Source organism: Coffea arabica, chromosome 3e (genome assembly GCF_036785885.1).
Source record: "Coffea arabica cultivar ET-39 chromosome 3e, Coffea Arabica ET-39 HiFi, whole genome shotgun sequence".
NCBI classification, from domain to species: domain Eukaryota; kingdom Viridiplantae; phylum Streptophyta; class Magnoliopsida; order Gentianales; family Rubiaceae; genus Coffea; species Coffea arabica.
Window position 1 is genome coordinate 48,118,127 of NC_092315.1, and position 19,206 is coordinate 48,137,332.

At 33.9% G+C, this 19,206-nt stretch overlaps 2 protein-coding genes across 4 annotated transcripts; one reads left to right on the top strand and one right to left on the bottom strand.

Moving 5' to 3' along the window:
• Positions 1 to 19,206, top strand: LOC140038322 (polygalacturonase-like). 3 transcript variants are annotated; one of them, XM_072083593.1, is made up of 5 exons: positions 10,066 to 10,205; positions 17,419 to 17,769; positions 18,088 to 18,377; positions 18,484 to 18,712; positions 18,819 to 19,206. In XM_072083593.1, exons 1-5 carry the CDS (start codon positions 10,200 to 10,202, stop codon positions 19,035 to 19,037), a joined length of 1,095 nt encoding a protein of 364 aa, XP_071939694.1. In that variant the 5' UTR covers positions 10,066 to 10,199; the 3' UTR covers positions 19,038 to 19,206. The 3 variants fall into 3 exon arrangements, 2 of the variants coding, with proteins under 2 accessions (XP_071939694.1, XP_071939693.1); XR_011842153.1 differs by lacking the exons at positions 17,419 to 17,769; positions 18,088 to 18,377; positions 18,484 to 18,712; positions 18,819 to 19,206 and adding exons at positions 1 to 2,129; positions 8,636 to 8,795; positions 14,600 to 15,047 and having other exon boundaries at positions 9,191 to 10,205; XM_072083592.1 differs by lacking the exon at positions 10,066 to 10,205 and having other exon boundaries at positions 17,145 to 17,769.
• On the bottom strand, positions 8,383 to 10,097 carry LOC113735189 (polygalacturonase-like). Its single transcript, XM_027262166.2, has 4 exons — positions 9,657 to 10,097; positions 9,175 to 9,464; positions 8,855 to 9,083; positions 8,383 to 8,733 (listed from the first exon to the last, which is right to left on the bottom strand). The coding sequence occupies exons 1-4, from the start codon at positions 10,095 to 10,097 to the stop codon at positions 8,515 to 8,517; spliced, it is 1,179 nt and encodes a 392-aa protein (XP_027117967.2). The 3' UTR covers positions 8,383 to 8,514.

The following is a 19,206-nucleotide window of genomic DNA, read 5'->3' on the forward strand; positions in this document are numbered from 1 at the left end:
AGGTAGCCAAATGGAGCAACTGAAGAAGAACTTCTCTCTGAAAGTACTCCCTCAAGCTCCTCTCTCCAAAAATCCCTATTTCCCTTGTAATAGATAGGGATAGGATTATTTCAAGAAAGAGCAAGCTCTAAAGCAAAATTCTGTAAGTTCTCTAATAATATTTCAAATTTTATAATCCAGACTTATACATTCATGCATCTTGCATATGGCTGATATTACCACCTGCTTCATGCATATGATCGACAAAACCACTTACTTTAATTTTTACAAACATGCATCATATCGTATTATTTCTTCAAGATAAAATTCCAATTTCTTTCATTTTCATCCTGGGTTTCCGATTTTGGAAATTTTATCGATTGTTCTATGTATTATAGAATTTCAAGATGATTTGATAAATAAAATGTTTTTATTGCGAATTGACTACAAGGCAACTAAAGATGTTTTACAAAAAGATGTTAAAAATTTTAAATCAATTACAAAGTTTTTTAGGTTGTTTTAGTTAGAGGCCTATTTGGCAAAGGAGTTTTTTGCCAATTTGTTTACTACAAGTTTTTAACAACTTTAACTATAGTAACATTAAGAAACTTCTCAAAAATTTTAAATTACATACTTCAAAATATCCAAAATATATACACAAAAAAAATTTCGCTCCCTCCTTTCTTCTTCCACCTCAACCCACCACCACCTCTGCCGTCGGCCAAGACTGGCCGATGCTGAAAATGGCTTTTTCAGCGCTGGCTACCTGTTTTTTTTTTCTTTTTATCCTCCCTCTCCTCCTCCCCTCCCCTCCTCTCTCTCCCTCTCTTTCCCTCTCCCCCTCCCCTTCTGTCCGATTTGATTGCGAGACCAGATTCACTTGACCAGATTGCATCGGGAGGAGTAGGAGGGTAACGGGGGAGGGAGAGGGGAGTAGAGAGGGAGAGGGAGAGGGGAGGAGAGAGGGAGAGGGAGAGGGAATGGGAGAAGATTGAGCATATTTGTTTTTGCTGTTGCTTGTCTGGTAGGGGAGAGGAAGGGGAGAAGAGGAGAGAAAATTGCAAAAAAAAAAAATTTGTTTCTACTGCTGCTTGTCCAGTGGGGAAGAGAGAGAGGGAAGGGGAAGGGGAGAAGAGGGAGAGGAAGAGAGGGAGAGAGAAAAAAGCCAAGTTTGTTTCTGCTGCTACTTGTTTCGGCGGGGAGGGAGAGATGGTGGGGAAGGGAGAGGGGGAGGCGGATGGGAGAAGAAGATGAGAGAAAAGAAAAGAAAAAAGAAAGAACAAAAAAAAAAGAAAAAGAAAGAGAAAAAAAGGAAAATAAAAGAATAAAAATTGTTTTCCATCTTAAAAATTTTTCCTAGAACTTCTATAGTAATCTACAGTAAAGTTTTAGGTAAACATCCAAAAAATTCATTTGTCAAATGGAGATTTCTGATTATATTAAGAATTTAAGACAAATTTGTGAACCACTATATAAAAGACTTAGAAAGAATCCTCCAGTTTGGATCGAAAACCATACTAAAATAGTACAAAGGATTAAGCAAATTGTTAAGGATATTCCATTTTTGGGAATTCCTCATTTGCATGCATTTATAATAGTTGAAATAGATGCATCAGAGGTAGGATATGGAGGCATTCTCAAAAAATCAAGAATTTTTTACTACAAAAAATAAGTTCTAATGCCTCATGACAGCTAGTACCAGTAAAGAAGATTTCAAGAAAAAATTGATCGATGCCTATCCCAAATTAATGATGAAGAAAACGTGATATTTTCTCAAGATCCTGCTCGAGAAAATGAAGAAGATTGCTAAGGAATTTTCAGCCCAATTTAATAAAAGTAGGACCCAGCCAATCAAAATGTCGGATAAAGAAGAAATCCAAACAACCAATGAAATTTCAGATTACCAGACAGAAGAAGATAAGATCACTCAAGCAATGACATCATTGGAAGGATATTCTCAAGCATATCTCTCTTATCAACTCTATATAAAGAAGAGAAAGGTAGCCAAACGAAGCAAGCGAAGAAGAACTTCTCTCTAAAATTACTCTCTCAAGCTCCTCTCTCTAAAACCCTTAGTCTTTCAAAATGCCCAACTCCCTTGTAATAGATAGGATTATTTCAAGAAAGAGCAAGCTCTAAAGTAAAATTTTGTAAGTTCTCTAATAATATTTCAAATTTTATATTCCAGACTTATGTATACATGCATCTTGCATATGGCTGGTATTACCGCTTGCTACATACATATGGTCGGCCAAGTCGCCTGCTTTAATTTTTACAAACATGCATTGTATCGTATTATTTCTTCAAGATAAAATTCCAATTTCTTTCATTTTCATCCTGGGCTTTCGATTCTAGAAATTTTATAAATTTTTATATGTATTACAAAATTTCAAAATGATTTGATAGATAAAAAATTTTTATTGTGAATTGATTGCAAGGCAGCAAAAGATGTCTTACAAAAGGATGTTAAAAATTTTAAATCAATTACAAAGATTTTTAGGATGTCTTAATTATGTTTATGATTTTATTAAGAATTTAATAGATTGTTCTGCTTCATTAGCAAATTAGAAAGACTGTCACCATCCATAAAAATTGCAATAATCACTAACATGGATTATGTAATCTTTAGTAACTGAACAAATATTTATATATTATTAAGTCAAGCAATGTTTTCTTCTATTTGTACTTTTTTGAGAACATATGGTTGAGCTGTGTACATGAGCAATAAGTTAGTGTACTTCATTTAAAAGAAGTTGTACATTTTTTAAGCATGTACACTTTAGCTGTGGACACTATCAACAAGTTAGTGTACTATGTTAAAAAGCAATTGTACAATAGAAAGAACATAAGTGTACATGCAAGTATATGGACTCTATTTGAGAGCGATTATATGATCCATGCGAACCCCAAAAGTCATTGTTTACAACATAATCAAATGTTTAATCATTGAATTTTTTCCCTAAATTCCACCCCTTCCTTTTTAAAGAAATAAAAAAAAGATATACTATAGGGTTCAATTGGAAGGTGTATTTTTTGGGTGTTTGTATAAAATTTTACTGTAACTTACTGTAGAATTTGTAAAAAACTTTTGTGTATTTAGGGTTTGGAAAAATTAAAAATTTTCCTTTTTTCCCTCTTCTTTTCCTTTTTCCTTTTCTTTCTTTTTTTTTTTTCCTTTCTCTCCTCCGTTCTCCTCCTTTCCCATACCTCTACACCAGATCAGCTCTTCCTCCCTTCTAATTGCCGGCTGCCATCTCTCGCCACCGTTGCCTTTCGCTTCCTACTACTGTCGGTAGCCACTCCTCTTTTTTTTTTTTATTCTTTCTCTCCATTCCTCTCCTCCTCCCTCCCTTTTCCTCCTCCTCTTCTTTTCCTTCTTCTTCTCTTCCCCTCTTCCTCTGCCTCTCCCTCGTCTCACCTTCATTAGCTCTAAACAATATCTTACACCTAATAATATATGGATTAACTTTTTATATACTGATAACATAGTGTTTTTTTTTACACTAGCAACTATGAATATATGTCGCATGTGTATGATTTAAATTTTTAATTTGAATTGGTGTTATGTGGTATAATCTAAACCTATTAATGAAAGAAAATGTACACTGATAGTATACAAAAAAATTACTCATAATATATCTTATGATGTAATAACCCATACTTTTTCTGTAGATTAATTTTGTCATTGGAGTTTAACATATTTGGCTATCAAATAATGATTAGATATCTTATTTTGATTCGCTAAACAATACTCTCCAATAGTCTTAGGACTTGTTTGATAATCCAATTCAACACTTAAATATAATGGATTCAAATTTTAACATATTCAAACCATTTGATAACAACAAATTAAACAAGTGAATTAATTAAGTGGCGCTGAATTTCCTAGGCAAAACTTGCTTTCAAAATTAAGTAATAAGCTATTCACTTATCACTGAATGTGATGTGCACTCAAATGTATTAGATTTAATGCTTAGCAATTCAATAACTTAATGGATTTAGACTTCAAATTTGAGATTTCAAACTTCAGTTTTCAAATTTCAGTTTTATCAAATGCATCCTTAGTTTACATTGAGGTAATTTTTAAGAAGACATCCCATTAAATTTTTCCTAGGAACTATATTTTCTTTTACTCAATGTATCTAGATAGAGTTCCTTGTACTCTATAACTCTAGTCAGCAATCTAACAACTAGTACCTTTGTCTCTTCTAGGGTCCACACGAAAGTAGACAAAAATTAACTTGGCTGTGACTCTTATCTACCAAATTTTTTTAAACTAGCGAACCTAATCACTAGCTAATTTACATTGTCTCCTTAGAAGTTATTTTAATATTAATTCGAAACTTCGATGGATATGGTCATGAAAAATTTGACAACATTCTTTAGCATGACTTAGCTATCCTAGACAAACTTCGGTTACAGTTGTACCAGATAAGTTTTTAAGCGTAATGGAAATGGAAGTCAACATCAAACTTTTATTAAAACTAAATATTGAATTCAGGTTTATGTCGTACATCAATAACCAAGTTCTTCTTTATAATTTGTGACATTTAAACTAGTATGTGGGAGCAAAAAATAAAGACCACATCACTTGGATTATTTTTTAACAAAAGTATAAGTAATTATTAAAATTAAAATTATCATAATATTTTGAGTGTGAATTACTGTAATTTAACTCAAACATAGAAAGATAGTGAATGTTACACATACACACACACACCTCCGTTTGGATTAGTTATTTTTGGTGATATTTTTGAAATATTTTATTATAACAGTGTATGTAAAAAAACTTTTTACTATAGATATTTTTGAAGGTGTTTTTGAGACATATTTTGAGGTATTTCTAGAAGTTTAAAATTTTTTGTGGTATTTTTTAAAAATTACCATCACCATCCACCACCTCTTCCTTTCTTCTCCTCCTTCCTTCCCTTCTCTCTTCCTCCTCCCTCTCTTTCTTCCTCCTCTTCCCTTCCATCTTCCTCCTCCCTTTTTTTCTTCCCCTCCTCCCTTCCTTTTCCCTCCCTTTCCTCTGAAAGGGGAGGGGTGGGGGTGTGGCGGAAAAGGGAGAAGGCGAGAAGGAAGAGGGAGAGAGAGGAAAGAGGAGAAGGAAAATGGAGGGAAAGGAAAGAAGAGAAAGAGGGGATGATGGCGGTAGTGGGTAGGGGTGGTGGTGGTAGGTGGTGGTGATAGATGGAAGAAGAAAATGGAGTAGATTTTATTTTTTATTATTTTTTATATATTTAGAGTTATTTTTGATATATTGTATGGATGTAGTGTTTTTGGAGTTATTTTTATTTGTGTATTACTGTAGTATTGTATATGAAAAACTTGTTTTTTAAAAAATGAGGAATCCAAACAGAGATTTGAAACTCGAGCTCATCTTGACTACTGCAATACTAATAAAACCAAATTCAAATTAATACAATGGAAAAAAAATTGAGTCGAACTTGAGCACTATTGGTAATTGGTGGGGTAAGTTTCTTTACACTGTAATTGGAAGGTAATAATAATATCAAGTTGTCTTTTAATTGATCACCTTTAAATTGTATTCCCCTACTTCAAACCTCAGTTTTTTAAAAACTATATAGTACAACTTTAGAGACATCTTTTTAGTAATTATTGATTGCTTTTGAAATCCAATTTCTTATGCCTCTATATTCCAGATATTATGTGGTATCATGTAATATATTTGCACACTATGATTATGGTTGTATGTCTCATATTATGATTTAAATGTTTGGTGTCAATATTGGTGTAGCTGATTACATTTGAATTTCACAGAATTTTCTTTATAAAGTTTCTCCTTGCATCTCTACTACTTGATGCATGCGATATTTTAAGAATTAATCTTTTCTACACTGTCAGCGTTGAATTAATGATAACTATGCAAAATTTGAATTTAAAATTCAACTTTTGAACACATGTTATAAATTCAACGGTGATAGTGTATACACTGTCAGTGTATATAAGATTTACTCATATTTTAAAAATTGGTGATTAAAATGAATGGGAGGAAAATGGAAATTAAAACAATTCGTTTGTAGAAATACAAATTAGTTGACTATTTTTATATTCTTATAAAACATACCACACTATATGTCTAAGAGTAGCCACAACATTTTAGATGTTTGGTGTAGTATAATTTTAATCACACATAGTTCAGCGATTGAAATTAAGGACTCCTAGTCAACAAGTTAGTTACTTAATTCTTATGAATTTTCATTAAAATTTTTCTTGCATCGTGCATTTGAGAGAAGCCATAGCATCTGAAATATAGGGTGTAAAGGGCTTTAATTACATAAAGTTAAGTGATTATATTAAATAAAAAATAGAAAGAAAATTTAACGAAATTCAGTCAACATAAAGTTTTTTGATTATTGAGAAATTACTAGATACCATGCTAATAATTTCACTTTTACATTATATATTTGAGAGTGGCAAATACGTCCCAAATATTTGATGTAAAATTTTTTTTTTCATCACATACAGTTTGGTAATTGAAATTATAAATTTCAATCAAGATATTGATTAGTTGACATTTCACGAGTTTTCTTATAGTGTCATGTGTTTAGGAGTAATCACATCATCTTAAGCATATTAGTGGTCAAAGGAAACAAATATTTCTTTCTCACATATTGTTGAGTGGTTTAAGAAATATAAATTGACATCTATATTAAGTTGCAATTAATTCATTAAGATAGTTACCCAACCCTATAAGAAGGTAATTATTTTGGTGAGATTAATTGACATAAGATGGGATAGGAGTAACTAAGTTTAGAAATATTTCTATACTCACAGGTTCGATTTATTTCTTTAACTTATTGTTGAAGATTATTAATCTTATGATCAAGAATATTTATGAGAAAAAATTGATGATATAATAAAAAAGTAAAATAGAGAATGAGATAGAAAATCCCTTGAGTTTATTTTTTCTATCAAACATCCCACAATGTAGGTCAAAATTGAAAACTATGGTTAACCAACATTTCGAAGAAAAAGGAAAGCCAAATTAGTCAGCACCTAAATCATTTTGGACTAAACTAAAGCCAAAGCTCATATTGTGTAATATTTATTTTAACTCGATGATCTAACGTAGATGGGATGAACTTTATTGAGACCAATGTTAAGGGCACACCGAATGTGCGTGTAATTTAGAAATAATTAAAATGAATCAATTTTATATAAATTTTTTTTATATAAATCAAATTGACATAAATTTTGTATCAAAGAACTTTGCTTTATAATGTTATAATCATTTGGTATTTAGATTAGGATAGTGATGAGTGGTTATAAAGACAAACTGTGATTAGATGATGGGGTAAAAATTAATTTTTTACAAGGGTGAAATTGAAAATTCAATAAATGATGAAAATTATTTGTACCAACTGCCATTCCTCCGGTTTTACTTGTCTAGTATTGGGTCTTGTTATTTGTAGCGAAGGCCCCTTGACAAACAGATTCTCACTGACTAGTCCCATGTAAAATGGGCTCAGACATATCACACCACACCTTTATTCCAAACCCCACATTGCAAGTAAGACTTCAACTTTGGGCTTTGTGGCCACCTGTACCAAATTCCAAATCCACATGTAGATAGTAGAATATATCTGAAAAGATACCGTTTAGATTAGCTGTTTTTAGGGTAGTTTTTAAAAAATTTTACTGTAGCAAAGTTTTTATAATATATTTTAGAAAATATTTTGGGATATATAAGAGTAGAAGAGTTTTTAGAATATATTTTGGGATATTTTTTAAACATTAAAAAATTTAGATTATTTTTTAGAGTAATTTTTAAAGTATTTTTTAAAAATTTTAATAGTATTTGAAAAACTAATTTTTGAAAAACTCTTGAATTCCAAAACTTTGTTAAACTGGTAGAGATATTAAATAGATGACTCTAAAATCAGTCATTCAATTATCCTACTTATTGCTTTATAGAATTCACATGGAAAAATAAATTTGTAGACTAACCTTCTTGAAATGTCCAATTAGTTATTTGAGAATCACATCTTGCAGAAAGCAAAAGATGGACAGCCTTGTTAATAAACATGACCTTTAACGTGTAGGGGTTCAATCTTTATTTTATACAAACAAAAGAATGTATACATAAGACACTAGTGAAACTGTGAAACTTCGAATTATACGGAGCAGAAGTCGCAATCTATCCGAAATGGAACCTTAACTTGTCAACAAAGTTGAGTAAAATCAGATAAAATAGCTTGATTTTGAGTCTCCATAGAAAGAAACTAACTAATGTCTTTCAACAATAACTACCAGATACTTGATTTCTAGTTGGACAAGGTAGAATAGTCGTACTTTTCTTTTTTTTTTTTTTTTTGTTTTGTTTGGGGGGGGGGGGGGGGGGGGGGGGGGGGGGGGCAGTCAACTTAGCAACACTGGAAGGCCAAACTTAATCTCTTTCCAGTGCTGGTATGGCAGCAATTTCATTGTATATATACAGCATAATAGAGACAAAAATTTAGGCTTAATGAAAACATGTAAAATGAAGTTGACGGGTTCCATTTGTGGAGTGTTTCATAAGCAGCCTTTTGGTTGAACAAAGCCTGAAGAAGTTCCAGCAACATTGGAGCATGATGCCTGAGCTGGTTGATTCATGTATCTGAGGTTGACATCTTGCAATCTTATGCCACTGCAGGGGGAGTCGTTGCTGCAACCAATTGCTATAGCTACTTGTGATGATGATGTTCCATGAATTTGCTGATAAGTCACATCACTGATCTTTACACCAGAACCCTGAAAATGGAACTCCAAATATTGAGAAAGGGAAGCCAACAAAACAAGTTTGGAAGCTGCAGGTAGGACTTGAGACAGTGAAATACATTCATCTGAACTCGTTCTGTCTTGGAACACCTACCTGATTTGGACAATTATTTTTGGTTGGACAATAACTTTGGTCGATGATAATAGGGTATCTCACATTCAGCATTACTGCATTTTGGAAAAGGACCCTCTTAACAAATCCATTGCTAGGCCTTGCCCAAGTCTTTATCCTCAAACCATTTTGTGTATCTCTGAAAGTAACAGTTTTAACAGTCACATTTTGTACTCCAGGTTCTTGCATATCCCATCCTAGACTCCCAATGCTGCACCAGATTAATTTCAGAATGCACATCCGCTGGTATTCATTTTAAAAACCATAATTCTTTGATGCTAAACATAAATTAATTATTTTACCTTATTCCATGGCCAGGGCCACAAGAAACATTCTCAATCCATAAATTGGAGGCGCCGGGGCCAATTGAAATGCAATCGTCCCCTGTAGCTATGTTAGAGCCCAATATGGTAACACCTGAGGACCCTGATATATGAATGCCATCAGTATTTGGACTAGTGGCTGAGGCTGAGATCTTCATTCCTTGTAGCTTAGCATTTTGACAGCCGTAAAGCATAACATGGAACATTTGGCTGTTCAGTGACGTTAATTTGCTGATGACAATGTTATTTGAATTGTAGAATGCCAATGTCTGCAGCACATATTACCACATTAATACAAGAACGAGAAAAAAGGAATAGACAAGAAAAAATATGTCAAGAAATGAATGGTTGGAATCATGCATAATTATTCAGCCCATGTGATATATACTGTTTGTGTTTGGGAAGTAATCATAGTATTAATTTTTTATGAGTGCAGCATTAGATTTGTTTATTGTGCATACCGTTGCACCACCAGGACAGTTACTCTTGGAGGCTTTGCAGTTCCAAAGACTAATGCCTTGTCCATCTAAAGTTCCGCCAGAAATTGTCACTCCATTGACTCTTTCAAACTTGAGCCAGTTGCCAGCATAGCCAATAGTACGATAATTCGAGGGAGCTACAAGAGTACCATCTATACTTATTTTAATCGCATTATTCTTGCATGTATTTCCCCAGAATGATGCAGCCCCGAGCAAGTATCTTCCCCGCGGTACATAAATTGTTGCAGACTTTACTGAAGCACAAGCTGCTGCCCATGCACTGAGAAAGGCCTTTGTTGAATCGGTCTTTCCATCAGGTTTCGCTCCAAACTTTTGCACATTATATGTGATCGTGGAGGCTGATGATAAGAAGAAGAACAAAAAGGGCAATGCGAGTGAAAAGAGTTTTCCTGGATAAGCCATTTCCCTAGCTCTTTGCTATGAGAGAAGATATGAGAACTAGGGATGGTGCCGGTACTGATCTAGCTTTGAAGAACCCTTTTATAGACAGGCATCCAACACTGCATGCAGGTATGCAACCTCAGCCCAATCATCTTTACTTATTAGTACATTTTTTTTGGACGTTTCATTTGCTTTTCAACTGTAATTGTTCCACTTTTGATGAATGCTCATATGATTAATTAAGACAATGATTAAGTTGTAAAGAGGGCTTGTAGTTTATAAGTCATGCATCTTATAATCTTGACATAAATGCCTCGAGATGCGTTAATTGTGAGGGACAAGTGCAGTTGACCTTGATTAGAAAAAAGCAAGAAAGAATGTGAAGAAGACTTTTGTGTTTAGTACTACTGCCAATAAGCAAGATCACATGCTGCCTTCACTAAATTTTGGTTCATGCTCTCAGATAAGAAATTAATGGTCAAATGAGAGAGGACACAAGAAGTACAACCGTATAGCATATTAGCATGTGCCCTAGTGTTTGATGCAAAAAAAAAAAAAAAAATTAAGAACATAAGCACTTGCATTAGTTGCCTAATAAGTTCTTGCCTATAACAATCAGCTTATAAATGATTAAAGGTCTATGATTTCTGTGCCCACAGATTACCAATTCAACTACCAGATGCATAGGACTAAGTAAGATTCAAGCAACAATAGAAATCACTATTGAGGAAAAGACAAGAGCAAAGACCGGTTATAATAAGAAGGAATTTAGAAGGATAGATGGCAGATGGGCTAGAGTACCAGATGAAGAACACTAGAACATTAATTTTCTCTTGCTCTGACAGGAGACGTCTCAAAACTTTAACTCATTAAGTATGTTTAATTTGTTCCATTTAAGTTTAAATTTTACAAGTAGGTCTGGACTTTAAGACATCATTATGTTAATTTTATTAAGTTGTTCATTTAAGCTTAATTTATACAAGTACGTCTAGACTTCAAGACATCATTATATAAGCTTGTTATGTTATCTTGCCGTGTCTAACAAAAATAAATCTGGACGCTGGAGGTGCAAAACATCAATAAGTTAAATCCAAAATCTTGAGGGGTTGTTAGCTTTATGGTTTAACTGAATTAACCTTGTATGTAGCCCGCAGAACTTATTAAACTAGATTATCCAGATAATCAAAAAAATGTAGCATGACCCCGCCCGGAGAAGGGGGGGGGGGGGGGGGTTATTGAGGTTTCTCATCATGTTCATTCAAATTTATGATATACTTGTGTGCTTACTGGATTTGGAAGGAAGTTTTCTCTTAATTCCACAGTTGATATGGCTGTAGGGGAGAGTGATTTTCATCTATCTTGTTTGGATTAAGTATGGAAGAAAAAGAAAGGATACGTTGAATTTTTGTTCGGATTGAGAAAGGAAAGAAAGGGAAGGAAAATATCAAGTGTTAATTTATTGGAAACGATAGAGAAAAAAAATGATCTTTTAAAAGAATTTAAATTATTTAAATTAATTTAGTTTCATTTCCCTTTGTTTCTGCCCACTTTTGGACGAAAACCATAACTCAACAGAATAACTAGACCTTTTCCCTCCCTATCCTTTCATTTCCCTTCTCAAAAATCAATTTAAACAACAAAAATCCAATCCTTCCAGCTCCTCTCCATTCCTTTCCCTCCTACTCCCTCAATCCAAATGATGCCTAAGTGTCAATTAAGGATATTAACTGATTTCTAGTAAAGACTTATTCGAAAAAGTCCTTATTCTTATTACCGTATTCATTAAGCTAGTGAAGTTAGTATGATAGAATTTTGTATAGGTTATTAATTTCTAAAAAAAATTAATTATCTTTTCAATAGAAAATCAAGTTGTCATTGGCCAAATTCAAGCTTTTTCAGTATCTTATTTCCAGAATTAACTTTTATTGCACCCATACCTTATTTGTGACGTGGATTTCTCTTAAAAGAAAGGCAAACAAATATTTGGACCAAGTATTCTGCGTTCACAGGATAAATTGGCAAGAAAGTCCAATGTTGGAGTTTCTAAACTCGTCCTATAATATCACAGCCCAATATTAATTGGAATTGGGCCAACCGTCTTTATCAGTGATTTCGGTCCACATCCATTTAGACGCACGATCTTTATCTTGAAGAAAGTTTGTAGCAAGAATAGTTTATAACTTTTAGGTCATATCATATCATTTCTAACATTCTTTTTTTTTTTTTTGAGGATGGAAACGCAATTATAGAATATACAAGCTGAACTTATCTATTACCATGATTGGGCTAGGTGAAAACAACAATGCCCACTAGAAATGTGGTGTGTATTAGAACTTGTATCATTGGACAATCCTAATTGAATCCTAACATCAATGTAAATTTCAAAATAATCCCTCCAAAAGAAAGATGAATTCAATTTTGTAAAATGTAATTTATGATATTTGCAAATTACTTCCTCATTGACATTTTTTTTACTACGTTTGATCACTAACCGAGGTTCGTTCTCGGGCATAACTTTTTTTTTAAAAATAATTCACGTTATTGTTAAAAAGTTTTGATAATAAAAATGCCTTCTGATATTGCAATTGAAATTAAGCATTACAACCGTTTGAGAGACTGCTTATGTTACTACAATCATGGTTCTCATATCGATAGTGAAATTAAAATTCACAATTCTTATGAAGAACGTGGTTCGTTCTTCTCAAATGAACCAACATGTATTCGCACTGCATATCTTCCAATTCTTATAGAATGGCATCATCTTTGTAAGTTGTTACATTAAGCCTAATGTACATATGTAGTTCTTATAAGTTAAAGCATCGTCATATATATCAAGGTGGTGTGCTAAATTTGTTCTAGGTTAATTGATCACTTAATTGATTTCATCTAATCAACTAGGTCAACAATATACAGTAAAATCAACATTGGATTCGGTAAATTGCAGATAGTATGGACTTGAGGCATCACGCATTAAATTCTCCATGTTCAATGATTCATTAGTTTCTGCATTTCTTCTGCATGCTTTGGAATATGCAGTAAGATTCGCCATGTGAAGCACCCTCTTGATCAATTAGGAGGCAATTATTGATAAAAGTGAAACTAATACCATGTGGTTTCTGATTCTTTCTGGCTAAGGAAAAGTGGTCTTCATGTACTTTACCGTAGGAATGTGCAAGTACCGTTAGTCCTTCAAAAATCTAATCTCTAGGTAAGTATTCCCTAGGGCCTAAAATACTAGCATCTAGAATGCATAAATTCAGATTATCGAATGATTAAATGATTAATTAATCACCTGAAATGATGATATGGTGTGAAAACCAAGTTGGAGCCAATCATGTAGCTCCTTGTTTATAGCTTGTGTCACATGCATGTTGAAATTTTAGTCATGTTGACTTATACTTCTACTTCATTAATTAAGATTCTACTAATGACTTACTTTTCCCGCTTAATCTTTTTCTTAATATATACTTAGAGGACCAATTTGTTTAAATTCTGATCATCAAGAAAGAGGCAGAAGTAAAATAACATAATATTTGTCTTTCGGCTAAGACGTAGACTTTTTTTAAAATTTTTTTTTCAAAAAAGGCTGAAAACTAAAACTTTTCTTCAGCACAAAGACTGAATGGGGAGATAGAAAAGTTGGTAGCTTTGCAATTCCATTACGGCCGCAATAGTTCTTCTCCCTTATCCAGAATGGCAGTTGGTTACTGACAAATTATTTCACTGTTTGGGGAAAATCAACAGTTCATATAGCATATATCAAAATACTGGTCAAAGGCTGAAATTAGTTTTTATTTTATTTTATTTTATACTTTTACAAAAAGAAAAGTAAAGGGATCGAAGGACATTAATTAAAGGGTAAGTTACTCATAATTTTCCTGTACTTTTGTATAGTATTACAAGATCCCTGTAAGGTTTCAAAATATCCGTGCCACCTTTTTGTGATTTTATGAAAAGTGAAAATTAGATGGAAAAAGTTACTCATAATTTTCCTGTACTTTTGTACAGTATTACAAGATCCCTGTAAGGTTTCAAAATATCCGCGTCACTTTTTGGTGATTATATGAAAAGTGAAAATTAGATGGAAAATAATCTCTGTAAAACCGTTAGTAAAAATACCAATATTTTTAAATAAGAGTCTAACTGCTTTGCATAGAACTACGGAGGAATTATGCGAATAGATATAGACAGAATCACAGGAAATTAAGCGAATATTTATGTAAAATTAAATGGGAATTAAGTGAATATTATAATTTTATCACATGCAGTTTTAGAGTGCATCTTGAACAATTGTCATAATACGAGATGGTTTTCATCTATTTTCACGTTACATAATAATATCAAATTTAAAAGATTTATATAGTATTATGTAAATGCATAGCGGTTTATGAGTAATTTACTCTTAATTATATAGCCAGTCGACTGTAACTAGGGCTTGTCCCAATCTTAGAACCAGTTTGACTCCTCTTCTACTAAGTTTTTTTTGTAACTAAAGAGAATTGTCTTTCATAAATTTTGGGCAGGGAACAAAGTCATCCATTCTTGGTTGCACAAGAGAGGCAAATGGAATCAAAAGTTTGCCTTTGGCAATTCTAAGATGAAAATGGACAAAGATGGTTCTCTCTTGCGGACAACTTCTTCCCCAAAATTAAGGTTAATCATTGCATAGTGGTCTTTTTAAAAAAAAAATTAAAAAAAGATCGTTGCATAGTGGTCCATGTAGATAAGCTCATGATAGGCACAGGAGCAGTTTTGAAGTTGTGCTAAGAGACGTGCGAGTTATATTCATGAATGCACGTTGCTTGTTTTAAGGGCACCATGTTTCTTGCAGTTTTGATAGCATGTGATCTAATTTGACCCCTAAGACACCCCCTATTGCATCTTACAATTCATAGATAGGTCCAGCAGCCCTTATATTCAAATAAACAGTTGTTTAATGAGATTAATAATGTATTTCCAAATAATCATCAATTAATGTTGTTTATTAATATAATTTCGTGAAACAAGAAATGACGCAATCATTTCAAAGAATTTTAGTGGTTGTACCATTTGATCTTATGCAACTGCCAATGTGTAAGCAAAAGCCAATCATGAAGCAGATGAGCCTTCTGAGAAAAAGAAACATATGTTTGTGAGATTGTTAGTTAGCACACAACAGACTGAAATAAAACGACATAGAGGTCAACCAGCAGTATCAATTAGCAAAGGTATTAGAGATCCCTTTTCAGAAATTTCTAATGCATTATTATTCAGATATTACATAGTTGTTGACGAGGTGAATGCTAGTCGGACCAGCGAGTCACGAACACATGAGCTCACCTGCCAAACGAAGAGTAGACGGGGTCTTGTCCTCCGGTCTCACTTCGATACTTAAGTTAGATACAATTTGGAAATTGAATGTGTAGATTAGATTGCGTACCTCATTTGGGAGTATTAGATGAGTATTTATAGTAGTTGTGCCTGTTGATAGAATGATGAGGTCTATTCCCTACCTGACATCATGAGGCAGTTTAGGACAGTGGTGTCAGGTGTAGGTCTGATCAGTAGGATGGTTGATAGCCAATCACTCCATCAGTCACAAGTCACACAAATAGCCGAGGTGTAAGTAGTCTTGGAAAAGGAGGTAGACGAGGTGGAACGCCTCTTTAGAGTAACTTTGTCGATCGCCTCGTCTGGGGGTGTTCGAAATGAGGTGTTTGTTGTTGACAGGAGCGAACGGGCTAGTAGAACCGGGCAGACCGAGGTCTCCACAGTTGTCAGACCTAATACTTTTTTTTTTTTCCAATTAGCAAATAGAACCCTTAATTACTTGGTTGCTTTGGAGCAGAGTTTAAGTAATTTCAGCAAGAGCACATATTTTGACTAAAAACATTCTGCTCTTTGATTCACCCTCTGGATATAACTTACCAATGGTAACATATTGCAAAAGGGAAAAGTATAATACACAATTTCCAGATTTTAAACCTAGAGATTCCCAAATTAAATCAAACAAATGACTTGGGTTTCAAGAAAAGTTCCTTCAAATTTCTTGCTCAAAATTTTTTTTTTTCATATTATTTACCTAAAATACTTTGGCAACTTCCCCTACTGGACACTAAATTTGGTATGGTACATATTCCCCTTCAATCATGGCCTAATCAAGATTGTTTCTGCCTCTACTTTTTCCTTGAATCAGTGAAGCAACGTTTTTGCTGTGTAAATTGCGATCCCATTTCAGACTATTAATTGTTGACATACATACATACATACATATATCTCAAGAAAAAAAAATTAAAGCTAGAATCCATATAGTTTTCAAAGACTAAAGGTTTGAAGACAATTTAAAGATGATCAATTAAATACTAACCCCACCGAATTACAATTGTGCTCATTGATCATGGCTAATCCTTTGATGCTTTTACAAATTCTGCTATAAGAAGCTGCTTTAAAAGTTAACCAACTCAAAATCTTTTCCAAATTTGATTTGATTAACATTAAACTGTTATAATCAATGGCTAATTTTGCATGAACAAGTAGATTGGTTTTCACTGATAATTCCTTCATTACAACCTTCATCTCTCAACTACTCTTATTTTTTCCTTCTGTTTTTTTTTTTCATCTCTCAACTACTCAAAAACAAAGTTTCAAAAGGAACCTAAATTTTTTTTTTTTAAAAAAGGAAAGCTTCTTCCTAGTCAGGACATAGCCCACATTTATCCATGCTACTCTATCCTCGTGGAATTATGAATTGGAATGCTAAAGCAGAGCAATTAAAGGACTTTTACAGGGATGTTTGCTTGTCATTATCTTGACTTTTCTCTCATGATCTTCCTTTAAAATTACGAAATTTTGCAAATCAATCAATGGGATACAAACCATGTGATCGTAGAATATTTCTTCCATTTAATTATTGAGAACTAGTCTTCCATTTTGTTTTTCCAATTCTTTAAAACCCTTTTCACATTATAATAACCACGTCTCATGTGATAAGAACTTCAGCTGATAATTCTTCTGTTTCTTCTTCTTCTTGTGCTTCACGCTTGCTCATACTGTTTTTGTTGGTTAAAGTTAAACTGCCATTTCTGACATTGACTAAACACAAGAAATTAAAGCAACAAAAATATTGGCAGCATGGCGTGATTTGCTCGATCCCTACATTCACTCCAAGCCTACAAATATCGCCCATTGCTTTTCAAGTTCCTCATCCCTCAGATTATTACAGCAAAATTAATCTTAGCCTTTACAGATTCTAGTAGCCACCCCTGATAAGAAAATAAACAGCAAAATGAGATTTCTCGCTATCCCATTTCTCTTCCTTTTCTTCCTCTTGCCATCAGCTGAGAGTGTAACGTACAATGTGCAGAGTTACGGGGCGAAATCTGACGGAAGAAGTGATTCCACGAATTCTTTTCTGAGTGCATGGGCTGCAGCTTGTGCCTCAGTTGCGCCTGCAACAATCTATGTTCCACCGGGAAGATTTTTGGTTGGTGGAGCCTCATTTTGGGGCCAAAATTGCAAGAATAATGCTATAACCATTCGCATTGATGGAACCCTTGTTGCTCCATCTGATTATAATGTTCTTGGACATTCCGGTAACTGGCTCAAGTTTGAAAGAGTTAATGGACTTTCGATTTACGGTGGAACCCTTGATGGCCAAGGGACTGGTCTCTGGGCTTGCAAAAACTCCGGCAAGCATTGTCCTCAGGGAGCAACGGTAGGTTGGATAGTCTCAATATTGTTTGAAACTATATTTTTTTTTTCCAAAACAAGAACCGACATCATTTACATTACTCTAAAGGGTACGATATATTATACAATACTAACTTCCCTGAGGATTTAACTGCAGGTATACAATATTATAAGTGATTTCTAACTTTTACCAAGTACCAAATAGGCATGTGCTATGAACTTAAAAACCGCAATTGTACTAACAAGCATGTGCCGCGAAATGTTATTCCATATTCAGTTGAATTCGATAATATTGATTGATCATTTCCTTTATGTTGTTTCTTGTTTTTCTATGGTGCTACAGTCATTGGGATTCTACAATTCAAACAAAGTCTTGGTCAGTGGGCTAAGTTCATTAAACAGTCAATTTTTCCATATCATCCTCGATGGCTGCCAAAACACTAGGGTAGAAGGAGTAAAGATTTCAGCTCCAGAAAACAGCCCAAACACTGATGGAATTCATGTCCAATCATCTTCTGGCATTACAATTACTAACTCTCACATTGGCACTGGTGATGATTGCATATCATTAGGCCCCGGATGCTCCAACATGTGGGTTGAGAATATCAACTGTGGTCCTGGCCATGGAATAAGGTATCAAAATCGGAAGCTTATTAAGAGTCCATAGAATTGTTTAATTGTCGTTGCTGTAATTTTGTTTCGTATGGTCACTAATACATTGACTTTGCGGTTGATTTAGTATTGGTAGCCTGGGAAGCAGTGTGCAAGAACCAGGAGTTAAAAATGTGACAGTTAAAACTGTTACATTTTCGGGCACAGATAATGGTCTGAGGATAAAAACATGGGCAAAGCCTAGCAATGGATTTGTTGCCGGAGTTCTGTTTCAGCATGCAGTAATGATTAATGTCCAAAACCCAATCATAATCGACCAAAATTACTGCCCCAGTGGCGGCAAGTGTCCCGGTCAGGTATGATTAAAAGAATCCATTCTATCACTCTTTTATCTTTCTGGGAAAAAAAAGTTGATAAATTCAGAAATGGAAGCTGATAAATCTGTACATTGACTTTTGGCAGGCCTCAGGCGTGAGGATTAGTGATGTGACATACCAAGATGTACATGGAACATCAGCAACTGAAGTTGCTGTAAATTTTGACTGCAGTAAAAACAATCCATGCAGCCGCATAACTCTGGAAGATGTCAAACTTTCCTACAAGGATCAACCAGCTATGGCTTCATGTATCAATGCAGGCGGATCTTCATCTGGTTTAGTTGAGCCCAAAGCCTGTTTGTAGGAGAAAATATAGAGCTCACTTGAGAAAGTGAAGCAGTCTAGCTTTTTATAATGTACTGTAAAAGTGAAAATCTTGCTTGTGCCTGTGGCGGTATTGGCCTTATTGACCGGAGCCTGGCCTTGCGAGCAAGACATTTGATATTAATACAACAACAAAATGTGTTCTAACA

Excerpts from the sequence above, each read along its gene's own strand:
- LOC113735189 (XM_027262166.2), bottom strand. The coding sequence starts at position 10,097 with ATGGCTTATCCAGGAAAACTCTTTTCACTCGCATTGCCCTTTTTGTTC. Across the intron at positions 9,465-9,656 it reads ACTGTCCTGGTGGTGCAACG|ACATTGGCATTCTACAATTC; the intron begins GTATGCACAATA and ends TATGTGCTGCAG. Across the intron at positions 8,734-8,854 it reads AAAATAATTGTCCAAATCAG|GGTTCTGGTGTAAAGATCAG; the intron begins GTAGGTGTTCCA and ends TTCCATTTTCAG.
- LOC140038322 (XM_072083592.1), top strand. The coding sequence starts at position 17,341 with ATGAGATTTCTCGCTATCCCATTTCTCTTCCTTTTCTTCCTCTTGCCA. Across the intron at positions 17,770-18,087 it reads ATTGTCCTCAGGGAGCAACG|TCATTGGGATTCTACAATTC; the intron begins GTAGGTTGGATA and ends ATGGTGCTACAG. Across the intron at positions 18,713-18,818 it reads GCGGCAAGTGTCCCGGTCAG|GCCTCAGGCGTGAGGATTAG; the intron begins GTATGATTAAAA and ends GACTTTTGGCAG.